This window comes from Capsicum annuum, chromosome 4 (genome assembly GCF_002878395.1).
Source record: "Capsicum annuum cultivar UCD-10X-F1 chromosome 4, UCD10Xv1.1, whole genome shotgun sequence".
NCBI classification, from domain to species: Eukaryota; Viridiplantae; Streptophyta; class Magnoliopsida; order Solanales; family Solanaceae; genus Capsicum; species Capsicum annuum.
In genome coordinates, this window is record NC_061114.1 from 222766948 (window position 1) to 222787230 (window position 20283).

General features: G+C 32.8%; 2 protein-coding genes across 2 annotated transcripts; both read left to right on the forward strand.

The window, feature by feature from the left end:
* The first annotated feature begins 205 nt into the window (after positions 1–205).
* Positions 206–4548, forward strand: LOC107867174 (uncharacterized acetyltransferase At3g50280). The gene has a single exon (XM_016713308.2). The coding sequence runs from the start codon at positions 2827–2829 to the stop codon at positions 4243–4245; it is 1419 nt and encodes a 472-aa protein (XP_016568794.1). The 5' UTR covers positions 206–2826; the 3' UTR covers positions 4246–4548.
* Positions 4549–6024: 1476 nt separating this feature from the next.
* Positions 6025–13166, forward strand: LOC107867175 (NAC domain-containing protein 68). The gene is made up of 4 exons (XM_016713309.2): positions 6025–6658; positions 8201–8464; positions 9051–10945; positions 11040–13166. The coding sequence occupies exons 1-3, from the start codon at positions 6209–6211 to the stop codon at positions 9174–9176; spliced, it is 840 nt and encodes a 279-aa protein (XP_016568795.1). The 5' UTR covers positions 6025–6208; the 3' UTR covers positions 9177–10945; positions 11040–13166.
* Positions 13167–20283: the final 7117 nt, after the last annotated feature.

Here is a 20283-nt window from a genome sequence, read left to right on the forward strand (position 1 = left end):
TGAAGGAAGGAAGAGGAGTAGTAGTGGTGGTGGTTATTGGAGGAAGAGAGGTAGAGTTAGGGATGTGGTGAGTAAGGGTGCAGGGAAAGATGCGGTGGGGACGCGGAAAAGTTTTGTATTTTATTCGGGGGATTGTGGTAAGAATGCTGTGAAGACTGATTGGCTGATGTAGGAGTATGCTTTAGCTGGTCATCCTATGGTACATTTTCCTATACAATATTTTTACATCACTTTTTTTTTTGTGTGTATTTATACATGTATTTCTATTTGCCTTGTTGAGCTGGATGTCTTTCGGAAATAGCCTCTCTACCTGACCTTTTAGGTAGTATGGACTATGTACAGTTACCTTCCCACACCCCACTTTGTAGAAATATGGTGGGTTTGTGGTTGTTGTTGTTGTATTTGTACATGTAGTATATACACGCATGTATACATGCATTATGTGTGTATTTGAGAGATGAGAGTCTATTGGAAACACCCTCTCTACCCTGCAAAGGTAGGGGTAAGGTTAGCATAATTCCTACCCTCCCTAAACCCCAAGTATGGGATTACATGGGGTATGTTGTTGTTGTATATAGGGATTGAAGGAACGTATCCATTGTATTGATTCTGCTTTAGGTGTCTTTTTTTTTTCTTGCAATGTTGTTAGTTTAATTTGAATAAATTGTCAAAGGCTTGCCTTTTTGGTGTAATTTGTCTTTAAGCTGCATTGGCAAGTGGTTGATTGTTTCCATTCTTGTAGCATTATGCATGTTTAGTACTGCCATCGATATGCTAATATGTTTTGATCAAACCTGTGTACCACTCTGATTATACAATGTAGATTATAGAATTACTCCCTCCATTCCAATTGAAGTGTCTTAGTTTGGCTAGGCACAAAGTTTATGAGATAAAAGAAGACTTTTGAATCTTGTGGTTTTAAACTTGCCATGTAGATTGGAATTGGAAGTTTACTAAATATAGAAAGAGGAGCTCTTTTTGGGACATACTAGAACAGAAAATAAGACACTTGGGATGTGCTTGTACTCTTTGGCACATTATCGCCCGTTAGTAGTTATGTACAGAGAAACTGTGTAAGGTCTTCCAATTTCGCCTGCATTCCAGTAGAAAACAGAGTAGTAGTTGAGCCAGTTAAACTCGTGTCATATGATTCTCGAACTAACTGAGCACCATATTGTATAAGAGCGTCTAGGGATTTTGTTGTTGATTTTGTAATTAGGGCATATGCATGTTGGTTGCTGATATTGGAATTAGGGTGGTGCTTTTATTTGATTTAATTTTGATGTAATTGCTGAAACAGATCACTGAGTTTCAACATTCTCGTTTGGGTTCGTGTTATTGTTCTGAAGTCTTGATGGTATCTTTAGTTAAAATTTTATCAAAGAAACACAACCTGAGTGTCACCATAATTATGCCTTTTATATTGGTAGCTCTCCTATTTCTCTCTGCCTTTAGTCTGTGGTGGTACTTGATGCACATATTAAGGAATTTGATATAGAAATTTCTGAAAATCAGTCTCAGAGATGAACCTTTCAATTTCTGTTGTTCGAAACAATTAGTCAAGTATGCTTGGGTGACACGAGAAACAGCTTAGGGGTTGTTTGGTTGAGTGTATTAAAAAAAATAATGCTTGTATTAGTTGTGTGTATTATTATTATTACCTTGTTTGGTATACTTTTTTGACCTATGTATAACTAACACAAGCATTAGTTATACACTATTGTGTATTAAGGTTATATACACCACTTTCTATGCATTAACAATACAAAGCAATTTAACACATGTATTAACTAAGTAAATGACATAATTACCCCTCAATTCTCTAGATATTTCCCATCATTTTCCTCAATTCTCTCTGTATTGAACCTCTTTTTTTTTTTTTTTTTTTATACATATTGCTTATTTGGGTTATCAAATGAAAATCAATGGCGCGCCAGATAACCACACTTCACAGAACTTCCCAATTTCTCCGAGACTGTACGACGCTTCATAGAATTTTTAATTTTTCCGATGCCTCGACCCGTAATGAATTTTTCGACCCGAAAATGAACTCACCCTGGAAAAGTAATGGTAGCCTTCAACAACAATTGGATCTGGGATCATTTACTTTCAAGAACAATGCCTCTAATTTGAACTGCAATCAAATGAATTTGAGATTTCTGCAATAATTATTGTTGCCGCCTACCTCCTTCTTTCACTTGAAAGAGTGTGTGCAAAGTTTAAAAGGATAATTTTGTAAATAAATATTATTTTATAAAAAATTAATTTTTTATATATTTTTTAATACATCGAACCAAACAGTGTATTAGAAATGTTGACTGCCAGCATAATTAATACATGCATTATTAAGGCAAGCATTACTAAACACCATATTCGACATTATTCTTACATACTTTACCAAACGACCCTTAAAGTATTCAAACTAATTAGTTTATTTATTACTATCGATCTCAATTTATATGAACATAACTAATTAATTTATTTATTATTTCTCGATCTCAATTTACATAACACATACTTAATTTTTTAAATAAAATTGACCTATTTAGAAACTAAATAAAGATTATTATAAGCTATAACAATTCACAATTCAAAGTATTTAAAAAAATATATTGTAAATCAGGATCAAAGAAAAGACTTATTTAAGTATCTAAATTCTAAAAAATATCTAATAAATGAGCATGGGTGGAGCACGAGCAAACATGATGCACTGTTTCTGTCACTCTATCTAATATTTTATCTAAAAAAATCCCTATTTTCCCGCAAAATCCTCGATCCCAATCCACCTACCATGTTTGTGACAGATAGGAGTTGACTAAGCATCAAATGCTCAATAAAACCAAACCTTCATACAACATGAAAACCAAGAAACCAAAACCAAATCCAAAAAACAAAAAAATGGCTTCTTCACCTGCTGTTCAACACATTTCAGATTGTTTCATTAAGCCACTTTACAATTCAGAAGAATCCCAAAAACCATTTTATCTATCATCATGGGATTTAGCAATGCTTTCACTTCGATACAATCAAAGAGGTATCCTTTATACTAAGCCTTCCTCTTTTCAACTAGATCCATTTTTGCAAAAACTTAAAGAATCCCTCTCAATTACCCTTGTCCATTTTTACCCTTTAGCTGGTCGACTTAAAACACTTAAACAAGAAAATCCCCCTCTTTACACTGTCTATGTTGACTGTGCTAATAGTCCCGGTGCAAGATTTATCCATGCTAATCTTGATTTAACTGTTTCTGATATACTTTCACCAAAAGATGTGCCTTTAATTGTCCAATCATTTTTTGATCATGATAGAGCAATTAACCATGATGGGCATGAATTATCTTTGTTAACTATTCAGGTTACTGAACTAATTGATGGAGTTTTTATTGGTTGCTCAATTAACCATGTGTTAGCTGATGGTACTTCTTATTGGCATTTTTTGAACTCTTTTTCTGAAGTTTTCAAAGCCAATAATGGGCAAAAACAGCTCATTCCCATTTCGAAAACTCCTAATTTTAACCATTGGTTTCCAGAAGGACATGGTCCGATTATTAATCTTCCATATACTCATCATGATCAATTCACTAGTAGACGAGAATACCCGAAAATGAGGGAAAGATTCTTCCATTTCTCATCAGAGTCGTTAAAGAAACTCAAAGCTAAGGCCAATCACGAAGGTAACACGAACAAGGTTTCGACTTTTCAAGCTTTGTCAGCTCATATGTGGAGATGCATAACAAAGATCCGCGAATCGCCATCTGATCAGGTAACAAGCTGTAGAATGGCGATTAATAACAGATCAAGATTGGATCCTCCTTTGCCCGAATATTATTTTGGAACTTGCATGCAAACAATTAGTGGAACTGCCTCAGTGGGAGAACTTCTTGAGAACAACCTTGGATGGGCAGCTTGGAAATTGCATGAAGCCGTGGTGAATCATAACAATAAAGAAGTTCGTGAATGGGTTGAGAAATTGGAAACTGGTATAGTTTTTCAAACGGGGAGATTATCTGATCCTTGGAGCATTATGATAGGGGGTTCTCCAAGATTTAATATGTATGGGAATGAATTTGGATTGGGAAAAGGAGTGGCACTTAGAAGTGGATATGCACATAAGTTTGATGGGAAAATGAGTTTGTATGAAGGGATTGAAGGTGATGGTAGCATGGATTTGGAAGTTTGCCTTTTACCTGACTTCATGGCTTCTCTTGAAAGTGATAAGGAGTTCATGGATAGTTTGTCAAGTTAATTATTTACGTGTTATATATATATATATATATATATATATATGGTAGTTGGAAAAATGTCTTTTTCCATCTGTTTTGAGTCGAGGATGGTCTATCGAAAACGACCCCTCTTTCTTTTTAAGGAAGGAATAAAATTTATCTATACATTGCCATCCAGTACAGCCGTACTGAACTTGTGGGACTATAGTGTATGTTGTTGGAGATTTGCTTTTCGTAATTGATGTATTGTCAATGTTGATCAGTTTGATAAGGATTTGATTTTGTTCAAGATAATAAAAAGAACTTTGGCTCTTTAGTTTTTTTCATCTGGTATTATCTGTATTTGTGCACCGGAAATTCTCATATGATATTCTCTCTCTATATATAAGAGTACTTACTAGTATAATGCTTGTCTGGAAAAGAACTTCTGATTAAGAACTTTATACAAATATTGTAACCAAATACGTCAACTATAATAAACACATAATCTTGGTGTTTGTTGGAAATTTATTGGATTTTGAACAAAGCTGATCTAATTTTCTTCTCAATCAAATTCACAAGCTTACTAATTGCAAATTTGAGATTAGTTTGTTTTATGAACGAGCTAAATCGGTAATGGTATCCTTCAAGGAGGAGTTGGAGCAATGTTCACTCCAAATTTGTTACGGGGTTAAATTTACCTTTCTACTTACTTTAAAAAAAAAATTAGCTAAATATATACTTCATCATATTTTAGAGTTAAACTTATCCTTGTTGTCGTATTATTTTTGAATATATTTGTCCCTCTACTTTGAAACATCAGGGCCAAATTTATCCCGTTGTTAAGAAATCACATGTAACATTTTTTAACAAAAATGTTCAAATCGACTTTTGAAAGACAAAACTTTTTTCTTTTGATCATCATCCAGACATGCAATTTTAAAAATTGGTGAAAAATATTTACTCATTTAAAACACAATAAGCATATATAAGTAACCCAACAACAACAAAATATGCGGTGCATTCTCGCACAAAGTGGGATCTGACAGTGGCAAAGCCAACTAAGGGAGTTTATTGTGAACATACGAACTAATCGAAATGAGTTTAACATCTACTATATATGTCAAAAAAATAATTTTATCTATATATATAGCATAATTTTTCGACGAAAAAGATTCGGATGAACCCTACTTGAAGGGTAGCTCCGTCCCTGGGATCTGAGGTCTGAGGAGGATAAAATGTATGTAGTTCATATTACTATCTCAAATAAAATATAGAAAAATTATTTTCGACAAGCCTCAATTTAAAATAAAAATAACTCTCAAAATATTAACTAACTCCAAAATGTTAAGTAAGACCAAAATAATAATTTAAAATATTTAAACAAAATAAATTATGACTGAAATATTTTTTGTTTTAACTCTCAAAATTCAAAATTAGTGGCATAAATTGAGTGGGAGAGGGTACTCCAATTTGAATAAAGCACGTGAGATGAATATACATACGTACATAACCCGGATGAAACTTAATGGCCACGCCTCTCTAATTGTAGGGCCCATATAAAAGCCACCACTTTCCCCTTCACTCTTTAGTTTATCCTCTACTACGAAACTTTGGAAGTCCTCCCAATATTTTAAATTAGATGGATTTTATTTTTTTTATTAAAAGTTTTTTCGTTCAAATAATTTATTCCAATTATAAAAAATAATAACTATAAAAGTTATTTAATAATTATGCAAGTTATTTAATAAAATTTAATTTATTTTTAAATAAATTTATAAAATCCACTTATCCATTTTTTTTAATTAAAAATTTGGGAGGACCTTTTGACTCATTTTTCTTCTCTACTACTACAAACACTCTCAGTTAAATTATACCTCACTCTTTTTCAATATCCTTTGGCGCACCTCAAATAAATTATTAAGTATTTGTCACTTTCTACCAGCAACACAATTAATTTCTAGCTATCGGCCACCTCCTGCGAGCAACTGGTAATTTGCTCCCATTATGGGAGACAATACGGCGTTGTTTTCGCTTCCTCCGGGTACCCGATTCTACCCTTCTGATCAACAGATAATTCGTCACTATTTATCTCCAAAGAACGATGCCGATCACCGGAACGACGTTCAATTTGACCTAATTAAGGAAATTGATCTCTATAATTTCGACCCGGTTAACTTACCGGATTCCGCCCGTTTTCTATATGGCCGAGGTGGTCGGAAAAAGCACTGGTTTTATTACGTGGCTAGGGTTTTGAAGGGAGGAAGGAGGAGGATAAGTGGTGGTGGTGGTTATTGGAGGAAGAGAGGTGGAGTTAGGGATGTGGTGAGTGAGGGTGCAGGGAAAGGTGTGGTGGGGACGCGGAAAAGTTTTGTATTTTATTCGGGGGATTGTGGTAAGAATGCTGTGAAGACTGATTGGTTGATGTATGAGTATGCTTTAGCTGGTCATCCTATGGTACATTTTGCTATACAATATTTTTACATCATTTTGTTTTTGTGTATTTGTACACGTATTTCTATTTGCCTTGTTGAGCTGGGAGTTTTTCAGAAATAGCCTCTCTACCTGACCCTTTAGGTAGTGGTATGGACTATGTACAGTTACCTTCCTAACCCCACTTTGTGGAAATATGTTGGGTTTGTTGTTGTTGTTGTTACTGTTGTTGTATTTGTAGTATATACACACATGTATACATGCATTATGTGTGTATTTGAGAGATGAGGGTCTATTGGAAACACCCTCACTACCCTGCAAAGGTAGGGGTAAGGTTAACGTTCATTTTACCCTCCATAAACCCCACGTATGGGATTCCATGGGGTATGTTGTTGTTGTTGTATATAGGGATTGAAGGGACGTATCATTGTATTGATTCTGCTTTAGGTGTCTTTTTTTTTCTTGCAATGTTGTTAGTTTAATTTGAATAAACTGTCAAAGGCTTGCCTTTTTGGTGTAATTTGTCTTTAAGCTGCATTGGCGAGTGGTTGGTTGTTTCCGTTCTTGTAGCATTATGCATGTTTAGTGCTGTCATTGATATGCTAATATGTTTTGATGAAACCTGTGTACCACTCTGATTATACAATGTAGATTATAGAATTACTCCCACCATTCCAATTGAAGTGTCTTAGTTTGGCACAGAGTTTTAGAGATAAAGGAAGACTTTTGAATCTTGTGGTTTTAAACTTGCCATGAAGATTGGAATTGGAAGTTTACTAAATATACAAAGAGGAGCTCTTTTTGGGACATACTAGAAAGGAAAGTAAGACACTTGGGATGGAGGGAGTCGTTTTATATTCAGGATGTGCTTTTACTCTTTGGTACATTATCGCCCATTAGTAGTTATGGTACAGAGAAACTGTTTAAGGTCTTCCAATTTCGCCTGCATTCCAGTAGAAAACAGAGTAGTAGTTGAGTCAGTTATACTTGTGTCATATGATTCGCTAACTAACTAAGCACCATATTGTATAAGGTTGTCTAGGGGTTTTGTTGTTGATTTTGTAATTAGGGCATATGCATGTTGGTTGCTTATTTTGGAATTAGGTCTTCTGCTTTTATTTGATTTAATTTTGATGTCATTGCTGAAACAGAGCACTGTGTTTGAACAGTTAGTCTGCTTTCTCGTTTGGGTTTGGGTTATTGTTCTGAAGTCTTGATGGTATCTTTAGTTAAAATTTTATCAAAGAAACACAACCTGAGTGTCACCATAATTATGCCTTTTATGTTGGTAGCTCTCCTATTTCTCTCTGCCTTTAGTCTGTGGTGTACTTAATGCACATATTAAGGAGTTTGACATAGAAATTTCTGAAAATCAGTCTCAGAGATGAGCCTTTTTTTATTATTTGTTTTTTCCCCATTGTTATTGTGTTTAATGATGTTGCTATATATCTCATGGTTCTATGCTCATATAAAGTATGATGTGGTTCAGCTTATAGGCAGGTGTCTTTATCCTGTTGCATATTAGAAATTTGCTACATGTAACATCTTGCTTCTGCTTATGTGCAGGCATCTTTTGTTCTATGCCGAGTATTCATCAAATCTCATCATAAAAATAACTTGTCAGGGCACATATTTAGTTCCTATGGTGAAGAAACTATTGCCATGGTCCGCCATATAGGTATTCAATATGATGGAACAGCTGCATTGGTTACTGACTCGAAAATGCATGATGAAAATACCATTGACCAGGAGAATGATGTCTCAAAGTTACCTGGTGGATTAGCTACCGACGTAAATGGTCAAGCTGTTGCAGAAAATGTCACCGAGCAGGTATATTGAAAAGAAAGCTTTATCTTATTACTCTTTAAAGATGCTTAGTGACCTTTTTCTTCATTCATTATTCCAAGCTTTCTCGCTGGATTGCTTCACTTATTTGTGGCTGTTTCGTCTTCTGCATTTTCACTAGCTAATGTGTATACTCATCAAATGTTTGACATGCGCAACATATGCATTTATCTTTAGAAGTTACCTACTCGTTTTCTTGACATATCAATACAAAAAACCTCCTAGAGAAGTTGGGGCTGGAAAGTTTCGAAAAAAGAAAAAAGAACTTCTAGAGAAGTTGGGGCCTGGACTGAAATCAAGGAAGGTAATCTTCTTCTGCTTTCCATGTGTGTTTTTGCTTTTTCTAAGAGTGGAATCTGAGTTACTGTATCTATTATGCATTTAGGTGCTTATCGTTTAGGCTTAGGAAGTCTACTTTACGGTGCCTACTTTATTTGCTAATTGAAACACTTTTCCTTCATCCTTCAGACTTAACTATGTTAGCTTGTTAGAGTAAGAGAGATGATGTTTCCTTTTTTGTTGTTGATATAAATGGGCCTCACTAATGTGGTTTATTGATTTGACGCAACAGATTGGTTTTGAGAGCGACAGACCTCCATTCCTCGATGGTTTTTCTGTTGAGGAATTGATGGCCATTGAAGAAGGAGATTTTATAGAGTTGGATGACCTTCTATGCCCGCTTCTGGGCATTAACTAAAAGAAAGTAACAAAAATCTGTTGCATGTACTATCGACATGAATCCCGAGAAGTACAATCAGCAACAAGCTCAAGAAAATAGCAATTGCTAACTATCCCAAGCAAGTTATCTTTGGAAATTACTAGCATGAAGTTCATGCCGGATTATATCAGTGAAGTCATCAAAAATGATTATATCAGTGAAGTCATCAAAAATGATTATATCAGTGAAGTCAACAAAAATGATTATATCAGTGAAGTCAACAAAAATCGTATTCATGTCACTTTTCATTGCATTGGAAAGTTATATTTTAAGTTATCATAAAAAGAATGACCGATATCAAATTGAGATATCACTTCCGACAGAGACAATCATTGTCGAAAGTCGGCTCAAGAGAATTAGATCGAGTGATTAATTGCTTAGATTATGCTGTTGTCAAGATGATATCTTGACAGTTACTAAATTATGAGATCATGTATACAATGTCTGATTTCTGAGAATCAGCTCAAGAGAGTTGGTGTGATGAGAAATGAGGCTCACATTTTACAACTTTACAATTACTTGAATATGAGTGAAGAGTTAAAGTCACCTAATCCATTGTCATGATTGATGGGGATCAGCTCAATGGTATTAGACAGCGCACCTGGATGGTTATCTTTACAGTTATCAAATTTTAACAGTTAAGTCACCTGGATCGTTATCTTAACAGTTATCAAATTTTGAGGCCACTTTATACAGTTTCATGATTGGTGAAGATCAGTTCATTATACCACCAATGGATGTGATGCAGCAGATGGAGCTATTCCTTCCTTAACCAGAGTTCTCGGGTTCGAGCCCTGGGTATAGAAAAATCCTTGGTAGGGAGAGCTTCCCCCCGAAAGGGGCCCTACGCGGCGGAATCTAGATTAGTTGGACTCAATGCGGGTACCGGACACTGGACACCGGATAGGAAACCAAAAGAAAAAAAAAAAAAAAAGATCAGCTCATGATAATAGATGGAGGAATAACAAGAATATATTTACTCAAAATTACCTGGATGGATATCTTGCTTAGTGGCTTAATGAGTCAAGTCACTCAACAGGGTCATGATCCTAAAAATCAGCTGAAGAGAATTAAACTGGGCAGCATTATATGCTTACCTGGATGGATATCTCAACAGTTATCAAATTATGAGGTCATTTCATACAGTGTCATGATTTCTCAAAATCAGCTGGATCAGATTAGAAAGGTCCATAGTTTACAATTATGCAATTACCTGGATGCATGTAATTGTATATGGCAGAGTGTTGCCAAAATTCAGCTCAGCTGTTCAGGAGAGTTAAGACTCGGCGAGTAATGATTGTCTTGTAACTGGATGGATATCCTAACAGTTATCAAGTTATGAGGACACTTAATACAGTGTCATGATTGCTCAAAATCAGCTCAAGGGAAAAGATCAGGTGAGAAGTTTGGATTACACATATACAATTGGGTGGATGTCTTGTTATATGGGTTTGAGTTGATTCACTTCAAGAAATGTGAAAAGTTAAACGACAGCAGCAATAACAGGGATGGATATCTTGTATATGGTGAAGAGTTGAAAACAAAAGCAACAACAGTTGTAGCATTTACATGGATATAGATATCTTCTATGTACTGAAAAGTTAACAGCAGCAAAAACAGCAAATTGCCATAATACCAAGCAAGTTGGATAGGGAAGAGTTAACAAGTTTTTCCAAAGACAATAGAATTTGACAATGTCAGTTATGAGTTGACAAATACGTCACAACACCAGTTCTCTTGCTTTCAAGGTATTTCACATAACTTTGTGTTTTTTTAAAAAATATTTTTAATGGTCTTGTAATGGGGAGAAAAGCGTTTATTCTTATTTGATTTGTGCTGCAGACCAGCAATTTTGGCTCCTTGATCAGCGATAACCATGGTGATATAGTAAAGGTAGATATCAGCATGAGGTTATTGGTACATTTTGGCAAACTTTGAAGAGTAACATAAAATCTCTGCATCACCTTTTTCTGCTTCGCAAGTCTTGCATTTCTAGCAGTTGTGCTAAGTAGTAGTAGCTTGTGCAGAATGTGAAACTTCCAAGGTCCATTTCCAAATTAGTGTGTTTTTAGAAAATCCTAGTAAAAGATTGTAGAGTTATCAGAATCTACCCTCTCTTTTACATCAAGTACTTTGGTATTTGTACTATATGTTCTTTAGGGGTCGTTTGGTAGAGTGTATAAAAATAATGTTGAATAAGATGTATTATTAATGTTGGTATTAGTTATGCAGACATTATCTTTTATACAACGTTTGGTTTGATGTCTTATAGATGATATATATTTTTATAATTTTATAAAAAATGTTTGTTTACCAAAATATCCTTCCCTGTACACTATCTTTTATCTTTTATGTACTGACTCTTTCCCTGATTTTATCCACAAAATTTTTTATTTTTTATTTTTAAAAAAAGAGAAAACAAAGAAGCTTTTTCGTTTTCATCCGAAAATGAAATCTGCGAACCTGATATGGTGGAAAGAGGAAAGGAGAATTTTACATGCAAATCACATGCACCTTTAAGAATCAAAGGGTAATGGGATAGAATTTGAAGATTTGGGATGTCGTTTGAGAGGATTTGAACGTCATTTTGAAGTTGTGGTTCTTTGTTGTTCGTTGTATTGATGTTGTTTCTGGAAAATGGGAGGAGAGTAATAACAATGAAATATTTTGAGGGGCGATAATGTCATTTATCAAGTTAATGCATGTGTTTAAAAGTTTGGTATTATTAATACATTGAAAATGATGTGTATTATACATAGGCTAAAAACATGCACCAAAAAAGGTACTAGTAATACACATTAATTTTCCTATGCACTGACAGTACTTCATGAAGCTTGAAACTGTTGTTGTACTCTATTAACACTACGAATGCAGAGGAACTAATGGTATTACTTTGGACGGTCTATTCTGGTCTCTGTAACATAGAATGGTCGGAAGGGTAACACTCATGAAATGCTACAGTTAAGATGCTTGGTGGTAACTGTCTTATGCCATGGAGTGTCCAATTTTGTTGCAACATTCTAACAAAGAGATGGGCGTCACGAATCTTCGTGTATCTGGAAAAAGTAAGCCTTACCTCAAAGTTTCCAGACGAACTTTTGGGTATTTGGTGAAGAGGCTATGGTTTTTCTCCTTGCAAGATCTGAAGAAAAAGACTGCCAATGGTCTTCGTCCCCTCGGGAAAAACGGACTGAGAAAGATGTAAAACCTTTTCAGTAAATTGGTTTATCATCATCTCTATGTTCTCAATTGTTTTATTTCAGATGGTCCTTTTATCGGTTGCAGAATTTGGTTAATGGTGTCATGTGGCCAGAAGACTTAGCAGAAAAAGTAACGGCTAAATTGAGAACAATAGCATGTGAGTGTTTTATGTATGTAGAAAGAGCTTTGTGTTTTCTTAAATAACAGTTTCACTCTTCTGGAATAAAAGAACATCTTCCCTTTATTATGCAAATAGACCCCTTTAGGATTGATTACACGACACACACCGCCTTTTTGCATACAAAAATGGCATACACAGCAAAGTGTAGGCTTAGTTTAAGACAGCTATTAAATGGCACATTCAGAATTTAGGCGGTGTGAGTTTTGAAATAGTTGTCAAAGAATGCCTCCTTTAAGGAGCTTGACATCACTCATTTTACATTGAAAGGTTAAGGACATATGCCACAGGCTGAAGTGGTAAGTATGAATTATCTGTTGCATACAATAGATGTCGATATGTTGCCTTTTTTAATGTAAGATCCAAACTATATCAGTGCCGATGTGGTTATATACAGTTGTTGGGATCTTTTTTCCTTCCTTCTTCTTAAGATGACTTTGAATTATAGTCTTGAATGTACTGATGCATGCCAAAGTATGCTTTAAGCATGCAGCCTTACATATATACTCAAAATAATGCTGTTTTCTTAGAGGTGAAACATGCAATTGATTGAAGTTGTTATCAATGAATTAGCATCAAACTCTCTCTCATGTATATTGTACTCATCAAATTGCTTAACTTTGTTTTCTTTGTTTGTAGGGTCCGAATGTCTAAAGCAATTTGCTACATGACACATGCTCATATAAAATCAGAAAAGATAATCACCATTAAACAAATATTGTATGTATTGATAATGCAAGACTCCGAAAAAGTGCAGGTGTTGGTTCAATATCTGATTTATCCTCTTTCACTTTTTCCATAAAGGCCAACTCACATTTGCAGTGTACCCACCATGATGCTATTAATGGAGGTACAAGTAGACACTATTGTTGTGTTGTCCACTGTCAAACGTGATGACAAACTTTCTTGTGTTTATTTAGGTGTCATCAGTTATCAACATTAATGATGAGTAAATATAATATCCCCAAAGTCGAAGTCCATAAGAAGGATAACTCCCTTTCAGATACATCCTTTACAAGCTGTACTCAAGTAATTGTTCCATGTATAAGAGCTTGCTCTTAAAATGTTATGAGGGCATTTTTAGGGAGAAAATAAACAAGAAAAGAAAATCTTGGGAATACACTGGCTCTTGCTCAATAGAGAGATTGGTAGGATCAAACCTTACCATTCCCGGCCCATCATAGGCATCAAGCAAGCGTCATGTTCAATCATAACTTTAATCTTGACCTGGGCCGTTCCGGTAGAACGTTGGCATTACCGAACAATCCCCTTTCCAACACATGCCCATACATAACATGATCATGGGAACCAAATCTGTGACCTTGATTGTGACACTACTTGTCGGTCAAACACTTACCATAATGTCAAAGGCTATAGCTGATAATAAGCAGTAACTTTATTTTTTAACCAAAATCATTAAGTATCATGTTCGACCATGACTACAACTCATATTTTACTCAACCCATCTTGAATCTCACCATAAGCAGGATGTTGGCGTTACCCAACAAAGATACATTGACGGTAAAAGTGCAACCACATTTTCATTTTTGCAACTCTCCATACTGTTTCTGGTAATTTGAATTTTACAAAATGTTCAACTACACGAAATAGTCTAGCTACAATGAATCATACAAAAGAGAGAGTAGATTTATAGTGTCTATTCAACTGGTCAATAATTGAGACATGGAGGATTAATTGAATGTTCAACAAACATAAAATAGTTGATTGCCTATGGAAACATCTTGCTTTTTTTTTTCACCCAAAAGCCAAAAGTTGATGTAAAAGTCATAGAAAATTATACATTTTTCACATCTCTTTTCATCCTCTTTTTTTTTTTTACTTTGTCAGTTTGTGCAATAATTCACGATGTTTGTGTAAAAATATATTGTTGCTAGGTGGGGGCAAGTTGTAGTAATGAATTAAAAATTCTATGCTACTGAAGGTTGGTACAAAAATTACTCAAGAGGTGCTTTCTCTTTAATGTTCATAATAATAATTCTACTAATTCAAAGTGTTCAAAGGGGCAATCGATCTTTATAGTTTGGTAGATGCAGTACATTATTGGTCCTAGCAAATGTTTTTGTCACCCCTTTCAATTGTCCAATATTATTCTTTTACACTCATCCTTTATCGATCCATATGTTTTACGTGTTCATTTGATTCTGTTAATGATAATTAATCTTGTCTTTTAAGACAAATTAGAGGTTGTATAATTCTAGGGGTCATCTTAATCTCATACTTATACCTAACTGAACGCAATGCAAATACAAACTTCAACATTATACTTTGCTTTACTCGTTTTGTTTCTTTTATTTGTCTAATTTGTATTTTACACTATCTTTATGTTTACCGTCTTTTTGGCGCAGTTAAATTTGTTCTTGAGTCAAGAGCACGCGTTATGGTTTTAGCTTCAGATTAGTATGAAATATACGAAAATGTAAATATCGTAACATAAAGGCCAAATAAATTGAAAGAACAAGGAAAAAGGGGCAAATCTTATTATGCTGGCCGAGTAACTAATCCTCGTTAGTACAGATGAAACAAGACCGAGCTCAAGTATCAGTCAAACAGCTAGAGAGAAAATGAAGAATGCTTAAATACCAAGCTAAAAATACTATCGCTTATAGGGTAAGAATGAGCAAAATCAAACCCTTTACAATAAGAGAAGGGGTGTCTATTTATAGGGTACAAAGGCTAAAGGCTGGCTCTCGACCAATAGAATAGCATTATTCCCTGATGCCTATAGTACCGTACCCAATGACCTTTGGCCACTTGTTCTTGAACCGTCGGGGAGTGCCAACCCAGTACTGCGCGTCTGGTGCGGTATAATCGAGAGTTGTTTGTACACCTGAATAGTCCGACACACTATCCCATCGCTGGTTCTCTGGACTACTTTTGTTTCCGTCTGAGTGGTCACTCCTCGTGTCGAACTCATTCCCGAGATAATGCCCTCGTGGGTCGGTCGGTTCCATTTGTACCCGACCCGACTTGGTGCAATCCTCACTTAAGTCATTTTAACCCCATACACCTTAGGCAAAATATTAATTTCAGTCAATTATCCTTATCAATTGTATTTTCCTTCTCATGGGCAAGTAAAAGCAAAGAAAATATGTTTGGTCATAATATTTGAAAATTATCTCAAATAATTGTTTGTTTATCAAATTAGCCTAGATATTTACGTCAAATTTGAAGTTTACAAACCTTAAGTTTATGTTTCATTTACCTTATTGTATTCAAGTTTGTCATCTTTTTTCCCAAATTTCTACTAAAATATAGTGATGGACTTTATAGAATAAAAAGGAAATGGGAACATTCTTGATCGTTGTTTACTATACGAGCAAATTGAAAGGACAAATTAATAATATAACCCTTCTTTTATTGACCCCATCTTTAACGTGTTCATTTTAACTAGTACTACTATTATTTTTTATTTCCTTTTCTCATTTTTGAAGGAAACATTTTCTCTTTCTTACTGTTTCCCATCAATTTATTCTTGAATCTTGCAAAAGGTAAAGACAATTTGGTGAAGGAGTTTCTTATGTTTGAACATTTTATTGTCCTTACACACAAAACAGCATCCAAGAAATTACTTATGGTGAGCACATGATTAATGTGAGATTATAGAACATGAGGTCATTTCAACTAGTACTACAAAGAAATCCTTGGGATGTTACAATCATGGACACATCTTCCAAGCCAAAGGGTACAAAGAAAATGAAAAATAAATCTACCTTAATCTCATAGGAATATAAATTAACTCAAATTGTTCGAGTTGGTCAAACATGTATAGTAGAAATTTATACTCGTTTCGTACTAGTCGATCTTCTTTCTAAAAATATTTGTTTTAGTTTAATTGTTCAAGTTTTAAAATCAAAAGTGTCCTATACATATGTTTCCTATTTCACCCTTGATAAAAATATCAAATATATCCATTGTTTTCAAAATTATTGAATGGGCATACATGATCTCATTTTCAAACCAAAACTAAATGATTATTACTAGTTTTAATTATGAATACTTTATGTTCTAGACATAATGCATGAGATGAAGTAATATGTATCAAATTTCAATATTTAATAATTGCATTAATTATTGCAATTTAAAAGACATTCAAGAATAAATATGTAAAATGCATTTTTATTTATTGATTTCTTAGTGTGTGTGTCAAGTCCATAGTAACCAACTATTACGAAATGGAGAAAGTATTTACCAATGCGAGACATAAGAATAACGGTAAAAACTTATTCACATTCAATTTTTTTTAATCAAATGTACTATTTTTATCATAATTAAATCAAAAAATAAAATTAAAGTGCATTTTAATTTATTCCAATAAAAATTTAAGTCAAGACATATATCATTTCGCCCCTTATGATATTAGTTTTTTCTCCTTTCGAAATTAAAATAGAAGTAAAATATTAGAGTTATCGGTTTAATATGAGCTAAAATATTAGTGTAAGTTAAGTGCTTCTTTTTGTTGTGATTTTATTTTTAAATAAATGAACAGTTTACTGAGTGGATATTATTTGGTCAACCATATATTCAGCATTCTTCATTTATTGATCTTGTAGCTTAGTGCGTGACTGAGTATGGATGACTAAAATTCACCAACCAATGAAAAATGCATTAACTAAGAGAAAATATAGAATTAATGCAAAGGCAAACAAGACAATCTTAGTCAAAGTAGTAAGAATTTTGGAGATTTATATTATATAAATTTTGATGAACAATTTAAAATGTATTTTTTTTCTTTATATTAACATGAGAAAAGTTATAGTTATAGTATTTTCTTATATATTTCTTATTATTTAATTTTTAATTTTAAAATATTAAATTAATTATTTAATTTAACTTCGAATATCTGTAAATTTACTCTCGAAATGAGAAAACAAGATTTATTTGAGACAAGATTTATTTTGAATCCTTCATGTTTGAGAAAATCCTATCAAGAAGCAATCTTATGTTTAAATTAATCTAAAGTTAATCTTCATTACCAAAAACAGGAAGAAGCAATGTTAGTCTTCATAAAATATTGGTCAAAGGTGAGCATTTTGCATGTGAAATTAAAATAATCATCCAAATTAAGATAATTTTGTTTTCCTCAAACAATAATATAAGACAACTACTCCTAATATATTTCTAAAAGATAATTACTCAACCACACAACTTTATTCTTAAATTTTATATTTCAGAAATTAATTCAAAAACATATTCAAACGCCACCTATGCTAGATATAGGGAACTATAGTTGGGTTGGGACTAGGTGAAAATTAATTAAAAGATGCCAACATCAACTAGTTTCAACCTTTTCAAATAGACAATTTATTTTTTTTACAAAAAAAATTTTAAAAAAAATCGCACTAGGTTTGTTTTTCTTTCTGCCAACCATATCTGACCTCACATAGCATGGAAAAAATCAATAATAATGACTGATTTGTAGCTTATTGAAATCATTATCTTCTCTTGTTAATTAGGTTTAGTACTATTAGTTTAATTAAATTTATAAATACAAATACATATGATTTTTACTGCACTTTGATTGATATATATTTTATATTTTTGCAAACTATTGCTACAAAAATACAAATATATATAAATACATATTCTACAAAATGTAATTCGATAAAAATGTTATTATTTTTTATAATTTAATATTTAAGTATGCTACTTTATGTACGTTTTTTCTTTTATTAATCAGCCATTACGCAATGGTTGTTCAAGTATATGGAAAAAAGTTTGGATGCTTATTCTCCATGACCTAAACCAACAAATCCCAAATCCTATTCTACTTCTTTTTCTTCTTTTGCAGCATCATAATATCAATGTCAAAAGCCAAACAAACAAATATAATAATAATAATAATAATAATAATAATAATAATAATAACAACAACAACAACAATAATAATAATAATAATTCAAATAAACGCCATGTCTAAGTAAGCATTTGACCATAAGATTTGAGAGCCTGATTTCAAATTTTGATTTTAAATCAATGTTAATTTTTAACTTTAACTCCAAATCGTGACTTGAACTCTCAAATTCTTCTAGAAATAGGATTTGAAATTGTGATTCAATTTTTTTGAAAAGATAAAACTCATCTCATAAGTTTATATATTACAAGAAAAAAAGAAGACTCATACATTTAAATTTTACAAATAAAAAAATAAATTATGCTCGATGTGAAGAAGTTGACAAACCATGTGAGAGAATTTCATCAAAGAATAGCTAATTATTAATTTATTTATTGGACGAGTGATCATAGTTAATTTTTGTAAACGATGTATATTTAAAAATTTCTAATAACATGTAATCATATATATTTATTTATAAAAAGAACATGAAGAGATGTAATTTATTAATTTGAAATCTTAGGACATTCAGATACTTTATTTTTGAATTATGATTTGCTCGCTTCGTAAAATTATATATATATATATATATATATATATATATATATCAGGTCCAAAGGTGCTTTCACAGGCAGCAATTAACAGTAGTTTGGCCATTTAACACTTGCAATATTGCGGCTTTATTAAACATATTCTCTTTTCTTTAATTCACACTACTTTTTATCATTTTTTTTTTCCATTTTCACTAATTACGATTAGTGAGAATAATGTATGATGATGATCACAACAATATCCTTAATTAGTTATCAGCATTCTGGTTCATTGTATTAAAATTTGAACCCATGTAAAAATGAATAATTAGAGTAACAAAATCAGAGTAAATTTAACAATTCTAGATATTACTTTTATCTGAATAAATTGTCATTTATTTTTGTTAAAGTTAATTGTTAGCTATATTAAATCAAGTGTAAAATTAAACAAGTAATAATATGAAGAGCTCAAATAGGTATTGGAAGTTATAATTGTCTAATATTGTCACTCTCGATTACTGTTAATTCGAAACGAGGATATGAATTTAGGTAGGAGAATATGCCGATTGCAATGAACGTTAGCAGATAATTGAATGTTATCTTACTTTTCAATGGAATTAGGTTTGGTGAAAGTTTGGAGCACGATATTTGTCACAATATTAGTCTTACTCATGCAATTTCAGTTTTCTAATATATGTTACCTTTTATTGTCTAGTGTTTATTGTCTTTCGGTTATTGCATTAGTTTTATTTAGTATTTTCTGGATGCTTTGCACTTCGTACATAATTAGTTGCCATATTTTTTTCTAGTCATATTTTCATTTCATAATTACTTTGATTTGCTACAATTAAGCTTAGGATTTTTAGAAAACATCATCTCTATTTCTACGAACACAAAGTAAGAATAAAATTATCCGCACTTCATCTCTATTTCTACGAACACAACGTAAGAATAAAATTATCCGCATATATTCTATTCTTTTCAGACCCAATTAAAGAACTTGTTGTATTATTAATTTGAAACTAGAAATATCTATATGATTTTCTTTTTTCTTATATGGATATATGCATTAAATTAATTTGTTCAATGGATACTTCTGATTGTTTATGGTTAACACAAATCACCCAAGTAAACAACGTTTGAGAAAAGGGAAGCTAATTTTATATCATTGACGTAAATTAACAAGTCTCCATCTGAATAATTAGCATTAACCACAATTATCAAATACATAATACTTGTAATTGCATTTACCAAAATACGGTGTGCTCAAAGTTAGTAAAATTTTTGCATTAGACCTTTAAAATTTGAGAAAACTAATACTTAAAT

Excerpts from the sequence above, each read along its gene's own strand:
- LOC107867174 (XM_016713308.2), top strand. The coding sequence starts at position 2,827 with ATGCTCAATAAAACCAAACCTTCATACAACATGAAAACCAAGAAACCA.
- LOC107867175 (XM_016713309.2), top strand. The coding sequence starts at position 6,209 with ATGGGAGACAATACGGCGTTGTTTTCGCTTCCTCCGGGTACCCGATTC. Across the intron at positions 6,659-8,200 it reads CTTTAGCTGGTCATCCTATG|GCATCTTTTGTTCTATGCCG; the intron begins GTACATTTTGCT and ends GCTTATGTGCAG. Across the intron at positions 8,465-9,050 it reads CAGAAAATGTCACCGAGCAG|ATTGGTTTTGAGAGCGACAG; the intron begins GTATATTGAAAA and ends TTGACGCAACAG.